Genomic DNA, 23,485 nt, shown 5'->3' with positions numbered 1-23,485 from the left:
ATGTTCAACATAAGGTCCAGTGTGTTAACTATGGACCTCAGCTAAAGATAGGCACTAAATCAACAAGAGAAGACTTTTACTCCATAGAGGAGACTTTCACTCCAGTTCTTGTGAAGGAAGTTTAACCAGAATCATGCTTTTAAGTTCTTTCAATCTTACGATGTATAAATATTTTACCTTTAAATCACGATGCACCACACCCATCTGATGACAGTGCAAGACAGCTTCCAGGATCTGCTGAATACAGTGGCTAGGAAGAAGGAACATTGTCACATTTATTTCACATTATGGGAGATGACCTGAAATAATGTTTCTCAGTGGTCTCCCTTTCATCTTTCAACTGTTCTCTCACCTTCTATTTTCCCATGTGCCTTTCTGCTGAGAGCCAGGCAGAAAAGGCTTTCATTACAACCTTAGCTTGCTTAAAGAAGAGAAATCTGATTGGGTACTGAAATACCACTGGGGAATCATTAGAGTTACTTAGGTTCCTTCCTGTGAGAAACAACAAAAAAAAAGAACCTAGAGGCTTTCTTTATGAGGTGATAGCAAGAACAACCAGACCAATTTCTCATATAAATGATGAATTTAGATGGGATGGCAATCCCACTAGGCTACTGGGCTGCAAAATTCCAGGTAACAGTGAGGGAGCAGCAAGGAGGCACAAAAATGGCTATTTGGTGCCATTTAGTGATCATTTAATATTTGGCAGACCTGATATGGTAGCCATAAGTACCATTTTGTTCATTTTGGTAGATCTCACCAGGGTTGCTAAATGAGATATACGCATCATGCAGGAAACACAAAGACACAGGTGCCAGAACAGACAGAACAGCCACCTGTAAAATGAAATGACTCAATTCACAGATGCTAAAATGCAGTTGGTTTTGAATTTCCAGCCTACAGCAAATTTTTATGCATTTAACTGGATAGCTTTTATCTTCTGCATGGAAATCTTCTCTGTGTTAGATACAGACATCTTCTTGAATTTGCTTTACAAACTGGAGGAAATACTTACCCCACAAAGGCCAAATACCTGCCTAAGTCAGTATTACATTAAATTTTAAATGATCAAATTTAAATTGGAATTTCAGATACAAATTAAGTACCATAAAAATGAAATTAACTGAAAAGAATAGGAAATTCATTATTTATGAGATTGAAAGGCATTAATTATTCTTGATTACCTAAATCAAGGACAGCAGATCTTTGGCTTACAGAATCTTTCTTTTTCATGAGAATGCTGAGGTCCACCAATCTGAGTTGCAAACCACACATATAATGGGTTCACAGATTATGCCAAACGTAATATAGCTTCATGGGGTTCAGTTTAGTATGTTGTATAAACTTGAGCTATTTTCTATAAATCATACTTTATGATGAATATGTTGTGTGAACTTAGTCATTTAATAAACCATAGCACAACATGATGTATGAACCACTGTAGAATATTGACCACAAGATATGGGTCCTTGCCAATCTCCAGCAAGCTATCTGAATCCACATTAAGCCTTTACCCACCTGCAATAATAACAATATTTTTTTTCTTTTGTTTCAGGGAAGTCAAAGCTTGGAGATATACAGCTTCACAGATTGTTCCTATTCTAAAAAGAAAAATGTAATAAAATTCTACTACACTAATAGTTCAGATGTAGTTCTAACAGAGGGAACAGGCAGATCTAACAAAGCAATACAAGATCTGAAAACAAATTTTATCAGTGAAGAAAGTAACCAGTTTTCACCACTATTGCCTATAAATTTCAGGTACAAAACTTGGGCACAAGTTTTCCTAGACAACTGTTTCTCAACCTCAGCAACTTTAAGATGTATGGACTTCAGCTCCCAGAATTCCCCAGCCTGCATGCTGGCTGGGCATTCTGAGAGTTGAAGTCCACATATCTTAAAGTTGCCAAAGCTGAGAAACAGTGTCCTAGATACTTTGTTAGCTTCCATACCTACCTGGCATCTGCTTCACTATAGTATTCTCTGGCGACAATGTCTTCAAACAGCTCCCCCCCAGTTACACTGGAAAGAAATGAAAGAAGAATCAGCTCCCATTGATTGACAACACCAAATAATCACATGCACTCTGTAAGGGTTTTGACCCAAATTTAGGGAAGTATCGGACAGAAGGCATTTAACTGATACAGGCTGAATTGTAGTGTGTAGTGTGCCCACTCTGTGCTCTCGATATCATGATGACCCCTTTCATTTTTAATCTGATTGATGCCAGTTCTTATACAGTATGGTTACCCTGACCCGAGTGCATGGTCACGTGCCTCATCCTACGATTTATTTTTTTCACTTTTATGATTGACTGTAGGAAATAACATACTACCACTGTTTTATTCACAGATATATAGCTCCATAATAAGCTAGCAACTATGAAATGTGTATGTGTATATCATAACTAGCCATATTTACAGTAAGGTAGATTGTAAGCATAGGGATGTGGTGGCGCTGCGGGTTAAACCGCTGAGCTGCTGAGCTTGCCAATCAGAAGGTCGGCGGTTCAAATCTGTGTGAAGGGGTGAGCTCCCGTTGCTAGTCCCACCTCCTGCCAACCTAGCAGTTCGAAAACATGCAAATGTGAGTAGATTAATAGGTACCACTTCAGTGGGCAGGTAATGGCGTTCATTTAGCCATGCCAGCCACATGACCACGGAAGTGTCTACGGACAAACGCTGGCTCTTCGGCTTTGAAACAGAGATGAGCACCACCCACTAGAGTCAGACACGACTGGACTTAATGTCAAGGGAAACCTTTACCTTTACTAGATTGTAAGCAGAGGCAAGAATAGGAGCCTTTTTTTAAAAAAAGACCTTGCATGACATGCTAGATTAACAGGTGTAATGGTTGCTGAAGAACTGAGCCCAGCAAACCTGCTTAGGGCTGAGCTTACGAGGCATGCTAAGGGCTTCCAAATTCTTGTGGTCAGTCCAGACTTCAAATGGACACTTAGCCCCCTCTAAAAGGTGGCGCCAGGCGTCTAAAGCCGCTTTCACCGCAAACGCCTCTTTCTCCCAGACATGCCACCGTCTTTCTGTTTCAGAAAACTTTCGGGATAAATATGCACAAGGCTTGAGGCAGCCGGCAGCATCTGCTTGCATCAAGGGAGCCCCAATGGAAAAATCAGAAGCGTCCACCTGAACCACAAAGGGTTTATCGGGATCAGGATGTTGCAGGATAGGCTCAGCAATGAACAGCCCCTTAAGTTTGTCAAACGCCAACTGGCACTGAGGCGTCCAATTGAGCACAGCCCCCGGGTTTTTCACCCTGCATGTGTCACCCCGCCCCTTGGTTTTCAGTAAATCAGTTAGAGGCAATGCAATTTCAGCGAACCCCTGGATGAATGGGCGATAATAGTTACAAAAGCCAAGGAAACTTTGAAGCTGCCTGCACGTGCGCAGGCGCTCCCAGTCCACAATAGCTTGTACCTTGGCAGGATCCATTTCAACCCCAGCATCTGAAATTCTGTACCCCAAATAGTCCAGTTGTTTTTTGTGAAATTCACACTTGGAGAGCTTGGCATACAACTCTGCCTTTCTGAGTTTGCTAAGCACCTGTTTCACCAAACGCTCATGCTCTTCCATTGTTTCAGTGTAAATCAACACATCATCCAAATACACCAAAACCCCCTTAAACAAATGCTCATGTAACACCTCATTGATCAGCTGCATAAACACCCCCGGTGCCCCTGCCAACCCAAACGGCAGAACCTTGTACTGGAAGGAGCCCAGTGGGCAATTGAAAGCCGTCTTCCATTCATCCCCCTCCCGTATACGGATACGAAAGTATGCCTCCTGCAAGTCCAGTTTAGAGAAGATTTTCCCCTTAGACAGATGTGCTAGCATGTCTTTTAGGAGGGGCAATGGGTATTTATTTAGGACCGATACCGCATTGAGCCCGCGGTAATCCGTACACAGTCTCAAAGTCCCATCCTTCTTTGCTCGGAAGAAGACAGGGGCGCCCACCGGCGAATTAGCTGGCTCAATAAAACCCCTAGCTAGATTCTTGTCCACAAACTCACGTAGCGCTGCCAGCTCCTTTTGCGTCATGGCATAGATTTTAGGTTTGGGCAGCTGCGCATTAGGGACCAACTCTATGGCACAGTCAGTCCTCCGGTGAGGGGGGAGTTGGTCCGCCTCCTTTTCTCCAAACACATCTGCAAAACTCTGGTACTGCTCCAGCAGGCCCTCCAGGGGGGCGGCCGCGAGATGCGGAGTCGCTGCCACCGCCCTCCCCACTGCATCCTGCGGGGTGTCTTCTTCAATAGGGATTTGGTAAAACCCATCCCCAAATGTCAAAGTCCGGTGCACCCAGTTTATGTGTGGGTTTTGTTGGACCAACCAGGGCATCCCCAGAATGACCAACAGCCCTCCCACAGGCGCCACGACAAACGGCAGCCCTTTCCGGTGGCTACCCATCTGCAAAGCCACCATACCTGTAAAATGGGTGACTGGCTTCCCCCCCGCCATAGAACCATCCAACTGGGTAAAAATCATCGGGTGTTTTAGGGGGAACGTGGGTAATTCCAACGCATCCACCATGTCCGGGTGCATCAAGCAGCGGGAACACCCCGAATCGACCAACGCCCATGCTTCAACAGTTCGGGTGCGGGAGCCCAGCTTAACTTTCACTGACAATGTAGGAAAGTTTCCACTCACCGAGGGGTAGTCGCACCCTCCCTCTTCCACCTGCCCAGCGGCGCCCTTTAGAGCAGGTGGCTGGCGTTTCCCGCCGGCTGGAGCAAATCGGGCTCCCCCTCCTCTCCGAAATACGGGACTCCTCCTTCCTCGCCCTCAGCCACAGCCGCTTTCATCTTCCTGGGCAAGGTGGGCGACTTCCCTGACGATCTCCCCTGGCGATCCTCAGGCTTCCCTTTCGGGCATGCCGCCGCTTGGTGGCCCTCCTTCCCACACCGGAGGCACTGCCCTTTCGCATAGCGGCTTTCCCTCTCCTCCTGCCATGCCGTTCTTCCTGCTCTGGCTGCAGTGCCCATGGGTTTGGCAGCTCTCATCATGGCCATCTGCTTGGGACCCCTCTTGCTTTGAGCAAACTTTGCGTGGGCCTGCTCCACGTTCCCTGCTAGCTGTATCCAATCATATAGACTGATTGGGTCTGCTCTCCCCAAGGACCACCTCAACAGTTCAGGTCGCAGACCATCCTTGAACATTTCTATCAGGGTTGTCTGCAACCAATCATCCACCTTGGCAGCTAGGGCTTGGAACTCTAGGGCATAGTCTGCTACTGACTTTGATCCCTGGATCAACTCCCTCAGGGCCACTTTGGCTTTTTCCTTTGCTAACGGGTCAGCAAAATGTAACTTGAGCGTCCACAAGAAGTCCTCGAAGTCGGTCAATTCTAGGGCCTCCATCTCAGTCAATTGTACAAACCAATCAGCTGCCCTGCCTTCTAGCTTGGTGGCCACCGCATTTATCTTAGCTCTCTCTGAAGGAAACAGCATCCCGAATTCCTCCATGTAGCTCTTTGCATTTGTCAGGAAAAATGACAGCTTCATGGGGTCCCCATCAAACTTGACCGTAAAGTCCCTGTATCTAGTGGCCAGTGGGCTCTTCTTCCTCTCATTCTGCCCAGCCTTTCACTTAGCACCCATCAATCTTTTGTCTGGGGGGGGGGATCTGAAATCCTGACTTTGGGATGTCTCCTCTCCCCCCTTTCCATTCTCCTTCCTCAGTCATCCAAATGCCGTGGGGGTGATGGGGACGATCGTCTGGGGCTGCTAGATGGTGAACCCACCCGATGTCTCCTCCGACCTTTCATCCTCGCATCCGGAGAGGGGGGAGGAGAGGGGGACGACTGTCGGGAGTGGTGCTCCTTTCTCTCCCCGACCGGGTCCCACAAAGCCAACGATATTTTCAGCACCATTGCCTCTAGGGCTTGCAACCGGGCGTCCCACCCTTGTGCTTTCACGGGGGTTGCCAAGTCCTCTGACCCTCTCTCACCGGCCATGGTCACATTCGGGGACAGCGGGTACCCCGGCTTCCAAGATATCTTCGACGTCCCTGGTAGGGGTCCCTGCTCCTCATCCCACATCACCTGTTCGGTCGGCGCCTCCTCCGCCTTCTTCACCACTTTGGACTTCACAGCCTTGTGGATCGCAGGACTGGGACTCAACACCCCCAACAGGTCCTCCGACTCCGGAGTGGGCTCTCTCCCACCTCTTTTAGCCATGGAATCTGGCTCCCCAGCATCTGAATACTCGCTCTCCCCCGAGAAAGGAGTAGGCTCAGTCATCGCTAACTCTGGTTCCTCACAGATTGCTCTGGATAGAGGTTAGCGGTAAAGGTTTAAAGGATTCTCAGCTTTATGTAATGGTTGCCTAACCTAACAAATCCAGGCTCACCAGTAGACTCTAGGATCTGGTTTATTGAAAGATTAGTATGCAAGTACAGAGAAAGCTGAGAATGAGCAAAAGCGCGCCAAATACCACTTAAGAACCCTCGGCTCAAAACGTAAGACCTCCCCCCACCCGGCCGTTCTAACCACCACCACCACCACCCACCACCCCAGGTGCCAGTAACTGTCTTCACCATCCCTGGGAAAACAACCTTGAACATTTGAGAAAACCCAAACACATTCCATTCCCTCAGCCCAGAGATAACGGTCCAGGGTATGGAAGCCTCCCTTCCCTGCAAATCAAACACACAATTAACAACTGACACGTGAAGTGTTACAAATCAAATACGGGAGTAGCAACTGACATGTGAAGTGTTACGATGTACCAGGCACATTGAAACAGTGAACATGACACAGGTCTGCATAGCTATGAGGAATGGCAAAGCAGAAAAGCTGTTCAGAATAGCTTTACTTTCTAATCTGCCCTGATACTTTCTGAGACCACCAGAATGAAGTTAAAGAGGATTTTGAAAAGGATAAGTCAAAACCAGATACTCCCTCAAGGGCAGGAGCTTTACTGGAAATGAGTGAAGATAATATTTCTGCGGGACCAGTAAAGGTGAATGAACATTAATGGGGTTCACTGAATACACTGAACAAGAACATGGTGAAAGGTTAAAGCTTAGAAGGGCAATCACAGCTTGACATCTGAACTGATAAAGAATGGTAGATGTCCAATCAAGGGGGAGGAGGACAGTATTTTGGTTCTTTAGAGTTGAGTGATTGGGGGCTGAGGTCAATCAATCAATCAATCAACTTTATTATGGTCATTGACCAATTCAAGAAAGAAGAGGAGAAATTCTGACACAGCAAATAAAAAATGTAATAAAACTAATTATAAAATCCATGTGCTCAGTATACTATATATTCTACAAATACTAAAGCAAAACTTAGAGAAATAAAATTACATTGGTGAGACAAGAATAACTAAATAGAATGAATCCAGGTGGCCTATAAACCTGACTAGATGTGGAGTTATTAGATGAAACCAGTGATCTTTGTAATCAGGACAATATAACAAAATGTAGCAGGATGTGGGGGCATCTCTGGGATTTGGGAGAAAATCTTCATTGCTGGGAAAGAAGAGGCATTTCAGGGTGTCTGTGGATCTAGGTTATTGTCAATGAACATGGTTTGAAGAGAAACTGTAAGCCTAATTCACACATCTGATCATGTTTCTTTTATGCATGGGTGGGATTTCCACTACCAAGTATATATTTTGTTTCATTTGCATAGCGCCTTGGCCATTTCATGGAAAGGGAAGGTGCCTTTCAGAACCCCAAATTCTACACCCTGTAATTTGTGAGCAAGGTATTAGGCTTTTCAGTCCCTAAGTCAGTGTTTCTCAACCTTGGCAACTTCAAGTCATGTGGACTTCAACTCCCAGAATTCCCCAGCCAGCCATGTTGGCTGGGGAATTCTGGGAATTGAAATCCACACAGCTTAAAGTTGCCAAGGTTGAGAAACACTGCCCTAAGGAGTCTACAAAGTAGTCTATTTCAATGTATCATTGTAATCTTAAAATCTTGAACTGTATGGTACCTATTCTTGGTTTACAGAGCATTTGTGTCTTCCCAGCACTTGCCACCTCAGTACTTCATGCTTGTCTAATTGCATGCCTCCTTGGAATTCTAGGACCACATTTCCTCTGCAGTCCCACTCTCTTGGTAGTGGCAGAAATAAAGAAACCAAGAGTAGCCTCTGGGAAGAAAGGTTAGAACAGAATATCTATTTTGATTATGTGAATTTTACAGTAATAAGTCTAAGCTGCAACAGCAGGCAGGATCTTTTAAAGAACTGAATGAACAGTGCAAGAGCAGCTATTTCTCCAGGGACTCCATGTTAAAGATGCTAATTTTTGCTCTAATAACTTTGAAGGACTGATCTGCATAAACAGCAATGGCAATTCCATTAAAGCTGCATGCCTCATAAGGGGGCACTTAGATGCAATAATTTCATGAGCTGATGACAATTCCAGATGTTCCCATTCTCCATTTGGAACCCTCCCAGATTTCCCTACCACATTTTCCATCTTTTTTAACTATGGAAAATCCCTCGAGGAGGAAGAGGCGGAATAGTTGCATTGTGTATTTTGATTAGCTATTGCAGGAAACACCCCTAATATCTAAGCTACTTAGTTACCACTTTCTGATCAGAACTGGACACAAGCTATAGAACAAAGGTATCTAAGAATGAGTGTCACCATCTCAAGGTGAAAACAGAGGATAGACTTTAAGAGAGCTGAAGCTACTTTGGCAGAGTGATTATGTTGTCCATGATGTACATCACTTGACTCATAATTGATGGTCTGGGGAATTGAAAAACCATCCCAGAAAAACTCCAGGGCAACCACTTCCATATTGCTGCCAAGAAACCTGCATGGATGCAATCACCAGGGGTCAAGCTTGACTCAATGGCACCTTTACAGTACTCTATGGTTTCTCATAAAATGGGGGCTAATGATTTTTGCAGTACTAATCTGTTTTTCTGAAGATGGTAACAGAACAACAAAAAACAGTGTATGCACACCATACACAGCAACAGATCCAATATGCAACATGGAATTCCATGGAGAAAAGCACCCTATGGAAGATGAAGTAGGTGTGCATGTTTGTGTGTACAATCTTACTATTTCATGGAACTCTCAACATGTATATGAAAATATCAGGACTTTCCATAATTACTTACAGGTCAAATATCAAATAGTGGTGTGCCTCTTCTGATATGCTGTCATGGAGTCTCACTGCAAAGATAAAGGAAATTGGGGATCATCATCATCATCATCATCATCATCATCATTATTATTATTATTATTATTATTTTCTTTATCTGATAATTAAAATTCTCTACAATTTTAATTGAACAACAATTTAATCCTTCAGTTCTGTAATACAGTAAAACAATGCTTCATTGGTATAATATAAAAATGCAAGGGCAGAAAATGAAACAATATTGAAACCCATTTCTTTCCTTTTCTCAGTCATGCCACCTTTTCAATACTGGAACCTGAATACATCTGAAGGATCCTGCAAACACACAGATGTTTTTATAGACCATGACAATATTGCAGAATTTCTGTGGAAAATATTGATGATACCAGACTGTGAAACTAATAGAATAGAATGTTTGGATGTCATATAATGGAGAAGAGGAGAAGGAGGTATGAAATTAAGGGAAGGCAGACAGCAGACTTGGGACCAACAGATAAGGTATTTTGTGTTTGGGCCCAGATGTGGGTTGAATGGATTAGTATTGCTGCAGAGAATAGGGAGTTAAGATGATAGGGCAACTTTATAAGCTGCAATATTCAGCTGCCATGTTGCTCACATCTGATCCAGGTTGAGAGAAAATACACCCCTTGGTACATAATACTATTTTAAATTAAAGTAGGAGATGATTTATTGCTTATAAGTTGTCGTAAAGCAGTCAACCAGCCACTGCTTGGAGACTTACCTGGGTTATGGATGAGGTTTAGCCTAGAAATTTTCCCTTGAATTATCAGTTAAAATGTGTTGCAATTTAAGTGTTAGTTCAGATTCAGGTGAAGTCATCAGTGTAAATCAGAGGTTTGTGAAAACATTTAATGTTATTTAAGACAGGGGGATCCTGGGTATTTAACATACTTCCAACTATGTTCAACCTGTAGTTTTCTGAATAAATACATATATGTTGTGAGGCACTGTAACTTTATGGAACTCAAATATTGCAAGAGAAGGTCTGAAACTTCTCATTGCTCAGAGAATTGGGGAATGAATTGTAACTTTTATCAATTTTATCTGGAAACCATTATAGATCATCCAGTTCACTTTGTCTAGAAGCACATTGGATCAGGGTGCAAGCTGAATAATATTATGTCCAAGAAATCCCCCCTCCTCCAAATAGTAGTTGAGGAGACTCTCAGAAGTACTTTAATTCAGGTTTAGATTAGGACAAAAACATTTTACTCAAACTTCAGAATTTTGTGCTTGGAATCCAACAATGAAAAAGATCCAACAGATGCTTTCTACCCAGCCAATAGCTACAGCCAATAGCTAATGACCTTTTTTCTGCCTTATCCCAAAGTCCATTCCAGGTTTTTCTGTAATTTGCTTGGCAGGGTAAAGGTAAAGGTAAAGGTTTCCCTTGACATTAAGTCCAGTCGTGTCCGACTCTAGGGGGCGGTGCTCATCTCCGTTTCAAAGCCGAAGAGCCGGCATTTGTCTGTAGACACTTCCGTGGTCATGTGGCCGGCATGACTGAACGGAATGCCGTTACCTGCCCGCCGAAGCGGTACCTATTAATCTACTCACATTTGCATGTTTTCGAACTGCTAGGTTGGCAGGAGCTGGGACTAGCAACGGGAGCTCACCCCGTCACGCGGATTCGAACCGCCGACCTTCCGATCGGCAAGCTCAGCAGCTCAGCAGTTTAACCCACAGCGCCACTGCGTCCCACGCTTGGCAGGGTACCACAGCTTTAAAGGAAATCTTACTGTGACAGCATTCTAGCAGGCAGGATGTCTTTAAGTGCTTGGCTTGATACGATATTCTCCCACAAATTCTTGTGGACACCAGCTATCAAGTCAATCTTCCACACCCCACACCCCACTTGGAGATGGCTTCCATGTCCAAAGTGACACTCCCTTTACTTCAGCTGCAGCTCCAAGCAAAAGCAAAATGAGGGGCATACTAAAGCATTCAAGAAACTTGGTTAATATGTAAAAACATCCAAAGATTCCCAACCCCCATCTTTTTCATCATTAATATAGAATTTGGCTTTTCTCATCACAGGAACAGTGTAGTGAAAAATATACAAAGAGGAGAAATTGATATCAATTTATTACAGGAAATTTAAACTCCATAGAGCTGAAACAGAAAGGAATTATTATTGTAAGAGCTTGCACTACTGGACCCCTTGAACAGCCAGTTCTTTAGGAGGTTACTAGGCTAGCTGTATAGATTTACAGCATCTGAACCGATGAGATATATTTCAGTTCTGATCTAATTTTGGCATGTTTCAGAATTACTTGATATTTCTGAATCATTACAGATTATGGTAGTGGACTACAATAAAAAAAACTAAGCTAAAATTTTGATTTTTATATCAGTTTGTGAGACATCTAAATACTACTGAAATTTAAATCATTATTTTTGCATAAACTTTTGAAAATATCCAGTTCCTATCTGTTCAGCGCTATAACTAGAAAAGTAACAGCAATTCTCCCTTAAGTCAGATTCAGCTCCTGACAGCTTTCTTAACAGCAGTTGGTTGCCATTGTCTTCTTCAAGGATGTTTTTCTGACCTATCAGTCCGGTATACATACTTGTGATTTTTGGGTGGTCTCAAGTAATCCTGTTCAGCTTTTAGGCTGTGTTTAAGAAAGAACCATTTCCAAATGGAAGACAGCCATTTGTGATAGAGAAGACTAGGAAGATCCTAAAATCATCCAGAGTGTGGATATGACAGAATGTGAAGATCAACTTAACCTAACTTCCCTAACTTGATATCCTCCAGTTGTGTTGTGATTTTCCAGTCTCAGAATTCCAGCCAGCATATCCAGGTGGGAGGAAGAAGCCAATATAAAAAATAAGCAATATACAAATAGAAATTAACATTGTGATGCGTCCAAATTCAGGAAACAATGGAAATGTATTTATGTTATTCTTGATTCTGAAACTATAACTTGTCTGTTGCTCATATTTGTTAATGATTTTAATATGTGTTCTGCTAAGCGTCCAAGCAGTGATCAGGTGCTTCAGACAATTGCTTCTTTTAGATCCAGAGACAACAAGCACGCCAGTGGATAAAGAAACTTTAAGCTTTATTATAAACTTAAGCAAACAGAGTTAAACAGAAACACAGTTTAAACCAGAAACACAGTTTAGACAGATTAAACAAAAGTATACAAAGCATAGCATAAAGAAAGAAATCATAACATACCTAAGCAAGTTGATACCCAATCCCTTTTATGTTGCCAGGAGCCTCCTGATCAAGGCAACAGGGACACACACACACACACACACACACCCGGTGGCAATTGTTCTACAACACCCAGTGCACTGGATCTGTACAGAAGCTCCCAAACCCCAAAAGCAAGCCCAGGAGTTTTATCAAAGTCTGGCCCTCAGACCTCGTGACCATGTTTCCATGGTTGCAGGCTATGAGACCTGACCTTGACTGGCCATTTCTCAGGTCAAAAATACCTGTCTACAGGAGCCAGGGAAGTTTTACAAATTTACAAAAACAATGGGGGGGTCTCTTATCTCTCCCCTCCCACCCCACACTTTTGGGAGGGCTGTTTGAGGAGTGGGCTGATGCTTAAACTAACGATCTTGTGGTTTTGTCTCCCCCCTCTTCATGCCAAACAGAAATAAAAACAAGCCAATTAAGCATCAGCATAACTCAACATAAATTCTAATCTTTGTGTGAGGGAGAAAATCAACATATGTCACAACTCCTCGAGATAACAATGGTCTTCTGCATCGCCACTACAATATGATCACTGAATGATCACTCCACCATAAAAAAAGAAAAATCTAGAGTAAAGATGACACCAATAGTTCCTAGTGAATGCAAATGCTTCAGAATCACAAGACCTGGTCTCAAAAACGTTAAGCTTGACATTTCTCCACACTAAAAATTGATGCACACCAACACTAATGCATTTTTAAATTATTCTTTCAAGGTTTGGTAATCTAAGCAATTATGTGCTTTAAGTTCTGAAGGTTAATAACAGAAAACCTTTCTTAAAACCAATTGGTTTTCCATTTCAGCTCAAAATATTCTCCACACAGATGGGAATTACTGGGGCCCAAAAGGGCACAGTCCTTTTAGATTTATGATGAAATGTTCGGTGCCCATAAGAAATGGAAAGGAAAATGGTTTAGTAGGTAGAAGGCATGTTCTGGAGAAACATGCAGCTCTTCCTGAAGACCACCAGGGGCCGTGCTATTGCAAACTGGCATAGTGTCGCTCCGTACGCATGCTTCCTAATTTTGTGTTCAGGATGGGCAATGGTTTATCTGGAAATGGAAAGTTATGAGTGGAAACCATCGTCTAGAAACGTCTCCATTCAAATTGTGTCCCTGCTACTAGGTAAGCCGCTGTACTTTGCTCTTAATTATTTTCACTTTTTGAAAAGAAAGAGTTGATGGAATGCATCTTTCAGTAAAAAGGATTTTTATTTATTTATTTTTATTTATTTATTTATTTTATTACTCTGTGCTTGATTCTCCTCTCAAGTCTCCTCCGAAGGCCGAGGGCTCCTTTGGAGCATATGTCAGGGCACAGCAATGCATGGGGGGGGGGGCAGCAAAGAAAGTGCCACCACTGATCACTTCTATATAGCGACCTCAGCATAATTCAGCATGACATAGGAGTTCTCTCTCCCGAAGTCCAATCTGCACAAGTCTGTTCTTTTATTATTTTTATTAGTTCCTGTCATCTGTGTATAGCTCCTAGGTGTTATTACTGCATATCGGATATCTTCTGATTCCCAGTTTCTTCTATATTTGAAATTTTTCTAATATTTTGCATCTCATATCATACAGTACATGTGATTAGTTTTCTTTGTGCTTCACAGACTTTTGGCTTAACGTGTAAAAAGGCAGCAAGATTTAAATCTGATCTGGTGGTTTTCTCTTGCGTACTCTTTCACATAGCGTACGTGAAAGTCAATTCTTTCATAGTGTCCTTGCTGCCAACATTTATTATCCAAGTCTTCATTTATCTCATGAAAGCTTCCCAAGATCAGGTATGACCCAGTGATTAGTTTATTGTACCAATTTTCACTCATGGCCAAGCCCAATACTATTATATATGCCCTTCCAGGTATATATCAATATATGAAACATTTCTGGTTATGCTAGTCTATGACCATGATACAGATTGATTTGATTTGAACATAGATGAGTTATCTAATTACTGCAAAGAGATCCCACTGACCACATAGGGATAACCAAACTGACCTTATAGGTTTCTTGCAAGGGCTAATTAATAATATATGGCACTTTGGACAAACATTATATAAATACTTAATCATTATATTACATAGTGGCATTATATTACATAATAAGGAAAATGTGGCAGTGATAGAAAACAAAATGCCAATCTCTAAAAGATGAGAAGATAGAAGAAATGATAGAAGAAAAAAATCACTTTTATGACGCTCTGGTAAAGAACATTTCCTATGATATTATATGTTTTTGTGCGCAACATATTTTATTTCCTAGCGTGCTTGCCTTGAAATTTCTAAGTTATAAAAACATCACAATCTTTGTTAAAATATTGCCATCTTGTGCCAGTCTGTCCTGAATTTGCTCTGAAATTTATTACAGTACTCCAAATTATTATAGGGATTTATGAGTTTTGCTGTGCTTGAATGAATCTTTTTTCTAGTTCTCTATTGTACATTTGAAGATTTGAGATATGGCTGTTAATCCCATCTGTTTGCCCCCTAGTTCCATGCTCACCCAATGACAGACAACTTGATGACAGGCATTTGTATTTAGTTACCAGTATAGTAATATGTCTGTTTATCCCATTTTTCTCCCTTTGTGTTCTCTTATCCTTCCCTCATTAGTTTCTTTTTTCCAGGGTGGTTGGTGGGTCGGTAATTAATCCTTATGTCCTCTGTCTCACATATTTTATAATGGTAAAGGTCAAACAGCACGAACAACATCACATTTAATTTGGACCACTGTCAGACCATGATAGAAGATTAGGCTTTCTTCAATGCATTATCATCCAAAAATGAGCTTTGACCAAGACAGATCAAATCTTGCCATTCCCAATTTTCCAGAAACCTCTCAGGCAAGGCAAGGCAAGGCAAGACAGGGGGAGGGGAGGGGAGGGGAGAGCTTCCATTATATGATGCTTCAGATGGGGATCTAGCTACGCACACCATCTAAAGATGAACAAAATAAAGAACCTATCAGCTCAAAAGCCAGAGCCAAATTCAAGGATTTGCCATTCTGTTGTTGGAGATATTAACAAATCAGCATGCCTCATTAGCATATAGATGAATTGATCCCATGATGCAATTCTCTATGTGCGAGGAAGCTGTTTGTTGCCACTCCCACTTCCTCTCTCTCTCTTCCTCTTTCTTCCACCAACTGAGAAGGCAGCAAGCATGCTGCTCCATTATGGCCACATGCTTGGGCCTTGAAGAAGGATTTTTCCCATTTTCTGCATGCAGCTCTTAGCAGCTATGAGGGCCAAGAGTTCATTAAGTTTAGGGAACAGAAAAAACAAAGAATCTTCATTTTTCCACCGAAGATGGATGTAACTGAACCAAGAATAAAATCAGTAAGACTCTTTTTACTTTTAAACCTGTTTTGTCTAAGCATGTGATTCTTTATGCTTGGGAGGGCTGAGTGTGTAAGATCAATAACCTGTGTTTCACTGACGTGCTCATTAAAGCTATTCAAGATAATATTCTTTTTCTGTGTGCAGCTTCTCTGCTGTGTTAAGCTCTGCTCCATTCAGTGGTCCTAGCTGTCCACTAATGACTTCATCTATATTCCTCCAACACAGGAAGCAGACCTTGAACAGCAGTCAAAGGCACATACCCATCAGGAGCTGAGTCATCAGCATATGAAAAACTATAGGAGTATGAGGAATGGAAAGCACCTGTTTAAAAGGTACCTTTCTAGAGCCTGACCTTAATAAATCTAGGCTATTCAACTTAAGTGGGGAATGAAGGAATCCTGGGTGTTTATGGCCATCCCAGAGTGGGATTCACAGCTGAAACAACTTGTGTGACTGCCCATATCTCAGTGTCCTCTATTTGCCAGCTTCCTGAATCTTGAACGGTATATCTGCTACTGTTTTTGTTTCCTGAACCTGGCCCAGTAGCATAAATACGGTCAAAGCAGGCACAGTGGCCACCTTGATGCTTCCAAGTAGAATGGGCCTGCAGTCTTGAGAAAAACCAAACCTGCTCATGATTGCTGCAGGGCTAGCATGTGCACACAGAGAACCCGAAGCATTTGCTTAGAGTGGCATGATGAGTGGGGGGTGGAGTGGCACAAAGAAGGAGGCTGTGGGCAAGTGCTAAATTAGGTTATGAAGCTGCCATAAATGGCTACTCTCTTTCACCCAAATATGGATTGGGATTAAGCCACTTTTGTTGCCCAAAAGGATGAACTATTCTAGTGCTCCCCAATCTGGTGCTCTCCAAATGTATCATGTCTACATGATACAACATCAGAGCTTTCCCTCATCTTCAGTCTAAATCATCAGCAATGAGTAAGGAAATGGAGCTGATAATAGAAATAGTTATAGATAGGCACCAGAAGCAGAACCATATAGATTTAGTTTGTTAGATTGTCTTGAGAAAAACCAAATGACTCTGTAATTGGATTTCACACCTCAATAGATTAATGCTAGCTATTCTATTCAAGTGATGTTCGTTAACTTAGTTAACTGAGGAAGGAAGAAATGAAAACTATTTTCTTTTTAATTTTCTTAAAATAACTGATCTGCAATAAGACGTGCTGCAATAAGGTGCAGTTAATGAGCTTATAGACTTACACTTAGAAAATTCAGGGAATTTAATTGTTATAATGAAGGAAATCTGTAGAAAAGCCATCATAATAACTTACGGTATGAAGGTGCCACATGCTGTTTCTTCACACTATGTGATGCATGAGGGTTCAATGCCGCTGCTTCAGAAAACTGGAAATTGGTCCTTGGAATGTCAAATTTTGAAAAGAAATCTGGGGCTTAGGGGATGATCCAGGAAAGTACACGCTAATACTTTAATGATAACTTTTTAATCATTTATAATTAAAAATACATACATACATACATACATACATACATACTATACATACAATAAATCTCACTGAAGAAGAATCTGCTTACCTTCTGCAAAGGAAAGCCCTGTCTTGTTAATCTATTACAGTCCTTTGGGAATGGAGGAATGACATAGTAGGCCTTTTCTTTAACTGACCTCTCAGGGAAAAGATTTTAACAGTTGTAGTTGTGACAGACAACTCAATGAAGAAAGAAAATGAACTCTTTATACAATTCTATGTACAGTTCTGGAAAACTTTTGCAGAACTGGAGAAAGCACAGATAAGAAGAACAGATAAGAAAATCAACCAAGTATTGAAGCAATTCTCTTATGATACATGAGTACAATTTGGGTATATTAGCTTAAGAAAAAGGCAGTAAAGTGAGCATTCTAGAGGTTTATGCTAATATGCATTGTATGGAGAAAGTATACGGGTCATCCAATGAATATTTAAAATAAATTGATACCGCTTGACACATAGTTAAGTTATGGGCACGCAACAATGGGATATAGTAAAGTTCATCATTCTGAACAGGGAATTAGCTATTAATGGCTATTAGTCATAAGAGTTATATATTCATTTAGTACAGGTAGCATTCTTTTAAATAATCATTGCTGAATAACATAGCAAAATGCCTAAGGTATCCCTCAGGAATCTGGCTGGCTATTGTGGAAGCAGAATGCTGAATATTTTATTGTTTTATTTATTATGCTGTAGTCAGCTCAACAATCAGTTATACCAACAACACTTTGAAGCAGCCTTGTAAATGGACTTGCAGCCACTGCAACTAACAAATGCAGCCATGTTTTATGACCATATAGGCCAATCCCAATTAGTTCCATTTTGTACTGTCTGAAGTCTTTCAGGCTTCTTCAAAGGTATAACACATTGCTATAATACAACTGAGAGATTTCCAGAAGTTCAGTCCATATTGTCAGATGATCTCTCCCAGCAGTTTCCTCTAGATCAGTGCTTCCCAAACCTGGGTAAATTACCCAAAATTGGGTAAAAGTGGTTTTTCTTTGGGTAATGATACACAAACCCATTACATTGACTTAAAGTGTTTTAAAATCTATAATACTGAAAGCTGTTAAGGGGGCCAAGACAATCAACAGAATTATACTTCCCTTCTCTGTCTGTCTCTCTCCCTCAGCAAATAACATACCACAGGGTAAACAAGACTGTTTTCTGTCGCAAAACTGAGCCTGTATCTGCTCTGAAATAGATATAGAAAATCCACTTCATCTTTGGAGTTGTTCTGCAACCACTTGCTCAAGTACCTTACCCCAAAAAGATATTTACAACCAATCATTACTTCCAGATCCAAATGTATTTCTTCAGGAGCAATCTGGTTTTCTATCTCTTCCACTTTCAATGAGTAATTAAAAATAGTATGGATCCTGTGGCCATTCCCTCCTTACTAGATCTAGCAAGCCAAGACAGTCAAAGATTGAGAATAACAGTAATTGATCAAATTTGTCCAATTTGCATCCTCACACTTCAACAGTTAAAACATATTCAATATATCTGGACAAAATAGGAGTATATATTCTTCTGCTAATATAATTGTATTCACTATGGGATCCAAGTTATGCAAGATGTAAACGATTTTACCTTCAAAATGCTCTGGAAATTTATCACTGCAGGCAGTTGGGGAGCCAATTGATTCCCTTCAGTTTTTCAACCCCTAAAAGAGCTCTGCTGGACAACACTGTGAAGATGCAATGTATGTGAAAAATAATTCCTTCTTTGCTACCCTTCCTATCAGAGAAGTTCAACAGTCAGCTCTCAGCCATGATCAGCTGGGCTCATCATGAATCTTCCTCCAATAGAGTTCTACATTCATCCACATCCATTTCCTCAAAGGGCTAGACTGGCCCTGCAAAGTGGGTAAAGGCATTTGGGAGATTGTGTCAATCATCTAGTTCAACTCCATGATCACATTGCAAATCTTTTGGCTCCTTTAGCTCCTTAGGATATACAGTATCACTCTACTTGGCCCCCTATCCTTGCAGTGAGGAAAGGCTGTGTGAAAGGTCCCCTGTGCAAGCACCCTTTGGGGGACACCACTTTCGTGATGTTTTCTTGGCAGACTATAGTGGGGTGGTTTGCCATTGCCTTCCCCAGTCGTCACCTTCCCTAGTGAGCTCAGTACTCATTTTACCGACCTGGGAAGGATGGAAGGCTGAGTCAACCTGAGCCGGCTACCCGAGAATCCAGCTTCCGCTGGGATCGAACTTGGGTCGTGGGGAGAGGTTTTGGTTGCAATATTGCCACCTACCACTCTGTGCCACACGAGGCTCTTGAAGAAAGGCTACTGAAAGGCTAAATCTCAATAGATGATGATCCAACCATGACAACCAAGTAAATGTTAATGATCCCAGTTTTGGATCACCATCATATTATCCAAACAAGAAAATAGATTCAGAGTGTGTATTGAGCCAATGACAACTTGGGACCTGGTATCCATAAAATCCTAAATTGTACCAGAATGAACAGCTTTTAATTTAAGACTTTAATCAGATCCAGCTATTTTTTCTTATGTCTACATGCATGCAGCCATCTTTGTAAGTGCTTCTTACCCTGTTTCCCTATTTCTCTTTAACCTCAGTGCTTATTAGAGACTTTGGAAGTTGTTTTAGGGTGAAGACAAAGCAGTACAAAAATACAGTTCTCACTGAAGATGTTGCCTAGTCTGGCAATGAAATGTCTGCAAGAAAACAACAAGGCTCAGAGAGCACCAAGGACTCCACAAAAATAGCTTTTTCCAAGTTCACTTAAGTAGAGGACTAAAGGACACCAGAGAAGGGGAAAAACAGGTCTGACAGTTGATGAGGTGCAAAGACAAGAGAGGACACAGAGATAAAATATACTAACTATAAAAGAGCACATGTGGCAGTCTACAACTCTGCACTACTCTGACACATAGGCTGCTTGCTGTGTTAATTTATTAAAAAAGAAATCTGCCTAACTCACCTGCAGGGAATCTTGCAACTTAATCGTCCTTAAGATAGCCAGTGGCTGAGTTCACAAATTTCCCTAAGCCAAGGTTGAGCAATTTGAACTATTGAGGCTGCCTGTGACTCTTCACCTCTTGAGTTTGCCAAGCCCAGAGCACCCCTAGATCTCATTGCCAAAATTTAGCCAAAAAATGGACAGTTTTCAGGAGCAAAACCAATCAAATGTATTGTGGCATATGGATTTTGAGGCCTGTCATGGCTGCAGTTTTGCTGGTGTGAGCCAGCCATGTAGTGAGCTTCTAGCCAGGGCTGGTGTGGGGGAGATTTTGAGTAATCAGTCCCATTGGTACAGCAAAGTATATAGGTGTTGGGGACTTGAGCCCTGGGGGGACACTCACCTCCTCAGCTGCTGTGGGACATCTGCCAGAATAACCCAAAACTGGAGAGAGAGAATAGAGAATAAATGTGTGCTGCTGGCTAAATTAGGTGAGTGGCAGGAGAAGCTTGAGAGAAAAGGCTGAAGAAGAGCTGGGGAGCAAAGAGAGGTGTGAGGGGCAAGTGGCGGTTTGAGGGGAGGAGAAGACCCCCCCAGACCCCAGGCCCTGGAGGGCTAGAAGGGACCCGGCTAGTTGCAGGTGGCGGCTTCACCTAGGAGGGGAGAATTGGCTGCCAGAACAGAAGCCCTGGTTTTATGGGGAAACTGGGCAGAAGACCCAGAAAGAGGTTCTTCCCAACACAGAAGTGGATGGTGGTTCGGCTGAGCTGGGTAGAAAGTCAAGCAATGCTGAGCACACTCCTGTAATCCTCGTCATCCCCTTCCCTTCCCTTCTCTTTTCTCTCTCTTAGCAAGGTGAAAAAGGGAGGAGGGAGATGGAGAGAAAAGTGGGGAGGGAGCAGGAGAAGTAGAGGGGGAAAGTTGCTGGTAGGGAGCCATGGGAAGTAACCCGACACCAGCACTGTGTTATTCACCCTGTTGTAAATACCTTTTGTACATAGTAAAAAAAACATTAAAAAGCCTCCACTGTCATGTGTTTTGGGGTCCATTGCCACCTTTGCTTTGTAATACTGTACACCTCCAGAACAAAAATGAACTCCATCACACTGTGACATATGTTATGACAACCTCATAACATAAATTATAAAGTACAAGAAAAATTAAGAGCCAAGAAAAGAAGATGAAATAGATGTGTAAGTAGAATAAAATAAGTGCAATATTAAAATAAGAGTAAACTGGAATAAGATGCCAGTGATAACATATCAATAAGAATTAAACATTTAAAGCTAAATTAAGGGCCTAAAATATTAATATGTTAATATTTAACATAAACCAATAACCTCTGATAAATTTTAAGAAAATTAACTGAACTTCCATAGGATTGATGAGATTTGTTTTGTTATAAAAAGAAATAAGCCATAATAAATCTAAGTTGAGAAGGCTGACCTCAGATTTTAGGTTTTCCATTTTGCCTTTTTTTCAAGTTTTAAATAGTCAAAACAAACTCCTGAGAAAGTCCCCCACCCTATCCAATCCCATCACTGTGTTGTCAGTAATGTTTCCTGTAGATCTTGGAGGTAACCATTTTTTTAAAGTCTGGAATTTTAGCTAAAAAAAGATTGTCTGCCCTAAGCTATATGAATAAGCTAAGCTATATGAATATCTGGATTCACATATGACACTAAGACATATTTTACTAACCACAATAGTTGGACTCATAAATTGTTCAAAGTCAAACCCAAAGAAACCATATTATGGGCTAGTATTACATGTTATTAACTAGTTATTAAAAGTTCCTATTGGAGTTTATGTAGGCCAATATATAGAACTGGAACTGGAACAAGAAGTTTGAAGAATAATGCCTTTCAGTTAAGACAATTAATGATATCATTAGAAATTAATGTCCAATGGTTTCAGGCTCAGCTAGCATTGGACTAATTATTGGTTTGGGAAATACTTAACAATTTCTTTAGAAATTGGCCTGTTGTACAGTAAGTGCAAGGATAATAGTCCAACAGGATTGTATAAAATAAAATATGTGTTTATTTATTTACAGGGCTTATATGGCCACCTTTCTCATATAATGATTGTAGGCAGCTCACCACAATCCATAAAGACAAAGCTAAAAACAAAAATACTCTTCCCTTGATGGATCTCTATTACTGCTGAATACATTTTAGGAAAAAAAAATGATCACATGTTCCAACTTGGTTTCAAATGAGTCCCATCCCATTCAATTATTCCTTCATAAGCTTATTAAACCTCATCAGTCTGGACCTTTAACAACAATTGAAGAATGGCATACCTCATTTAAAATCAAGGGAATCCTTTCAGTGCGATATTAAATCTTATATGAAAGATGATAGGTTTTCATGAAAATATTTTTAAAAACTATGTCCTGATAATAAAAGTGATTTTTCTAAAATCAGTTTGTCTCACCAGACTATAGCCAGGCAAATTGAAGAAACAGGAAAATCTATTGAAAGTGGTTTGAAGAGTAAAGCTGCTAATTTCAAATTTTATGCTTTGGCAATGGATGAAAGTACTGATGCTACAGATACAGCTCAACTTGCCATTTTTATTAGAGGTATTGATAACAAATATAATGTCACTGAAGAAATGGCTTCTTTGGTGCCATTAAAAGACACAACTAAATCTCTTGATTTGTACGAAGCAGTAAAAATGACATTAAAGCGATTTTCTTTAACCATTGTCAACATGTCTGGTATATCTACTGATGGTGGTTGGTAAAAGTGAGGGACTTACAAAATTGATAGAAGATGATGCAAGTGCTGCAAGCAAATCACATTTGATGAAGTATCATTACATTCTACATCAAGAAAATTTATGTGTGAAAGCTTTAAAAATGGATAATGTCATGCAAATTGTCATCAAAGCAGTGAATTTCATAAGGGCCAAGGGATTGAATCATTGCCAATTCCAGGAGTTCCTTAAAAGTATGAATGCTGGTTATGGGGACATCTTTTACTTTTCTGAAGTATGGTGGCTAAGTCAGAGTAAAATACAGAAAAGATTTTATGATTTGCGAAACGAAATCAAGTCGTTTATGGAATCAGAAAGAAAATTTGTGCCAGAACTTGAAGATGAAAAATGGCTCACAGATTTAGCATTTTTGGTGGATGTGACCGCTCATTTAAATGAATTAAACATGCATCTTCAAGGTGAAAACCAACTTATCACTGCAATGTTTCAAACCATAACAGCGTTTGAAATGAAACTTAAAGTATGGCAAGTTCAAGTTATGGAAAATAATTTTATACATCTAATAAGTTGGCTAAACACAGTTCTGTGAATAGCAAGAAATATGCAGCCTT

The 23,485-nt window shown here is 41.1% G+C and overlaps 1 protein-coding gene across 3 annotated transcripts in view; it reads right to left on the bottom strand.

Moving 5' to 3' along the window:
• Window positions 1–23,485, bottom strand: part of CAMK2A (calcium/calmodulin dependent protein kinase II alpha) — a 162,716-nt gene that overhangs the window by 47,957 nt on the left and 91,274 nt on the right. For all 3 annotated transcript variants that reach the window (XM_063292200.1, XM_063292202.1, XM_063292203.1), the window contains exons 4-6: window positions 9,106–9,160; window positions 1,957–2,022; window positions 178–250 (exon numbers count right to left, since the gene is read on the bottom strand). In XM_063292200.1, the coding sequence (XP_063148270.1) occupies window positions 178–250; window positions 1,957–2,022; window positions 9,106–9,160 (194 nt within the window). The remainder of the gene's footprint in view (window positions 1–177; window positions 251–1,956; window positions 2,023–9,105; window positions 9,161–23,485) is intronic.

This window comes from Candoia aspera, chromosome 2 (assembly GCF_035149785.1).
Source record: "Candoia aspera isolate rCanAsp1 chromosome 2, rCanAsp1.hap2, whole genome shotgun sequence".
NCBI lineage: Eukaryota > Metazoa > Chordata > Lepidosauria > Squamata > Boidae > Candoia > Candoia aspera.
The sequence above is the reverse complement of the archived record's forward strand: the minus strand, read 5'-3'. Positions and strand labels throughout refer to the sequence as shown.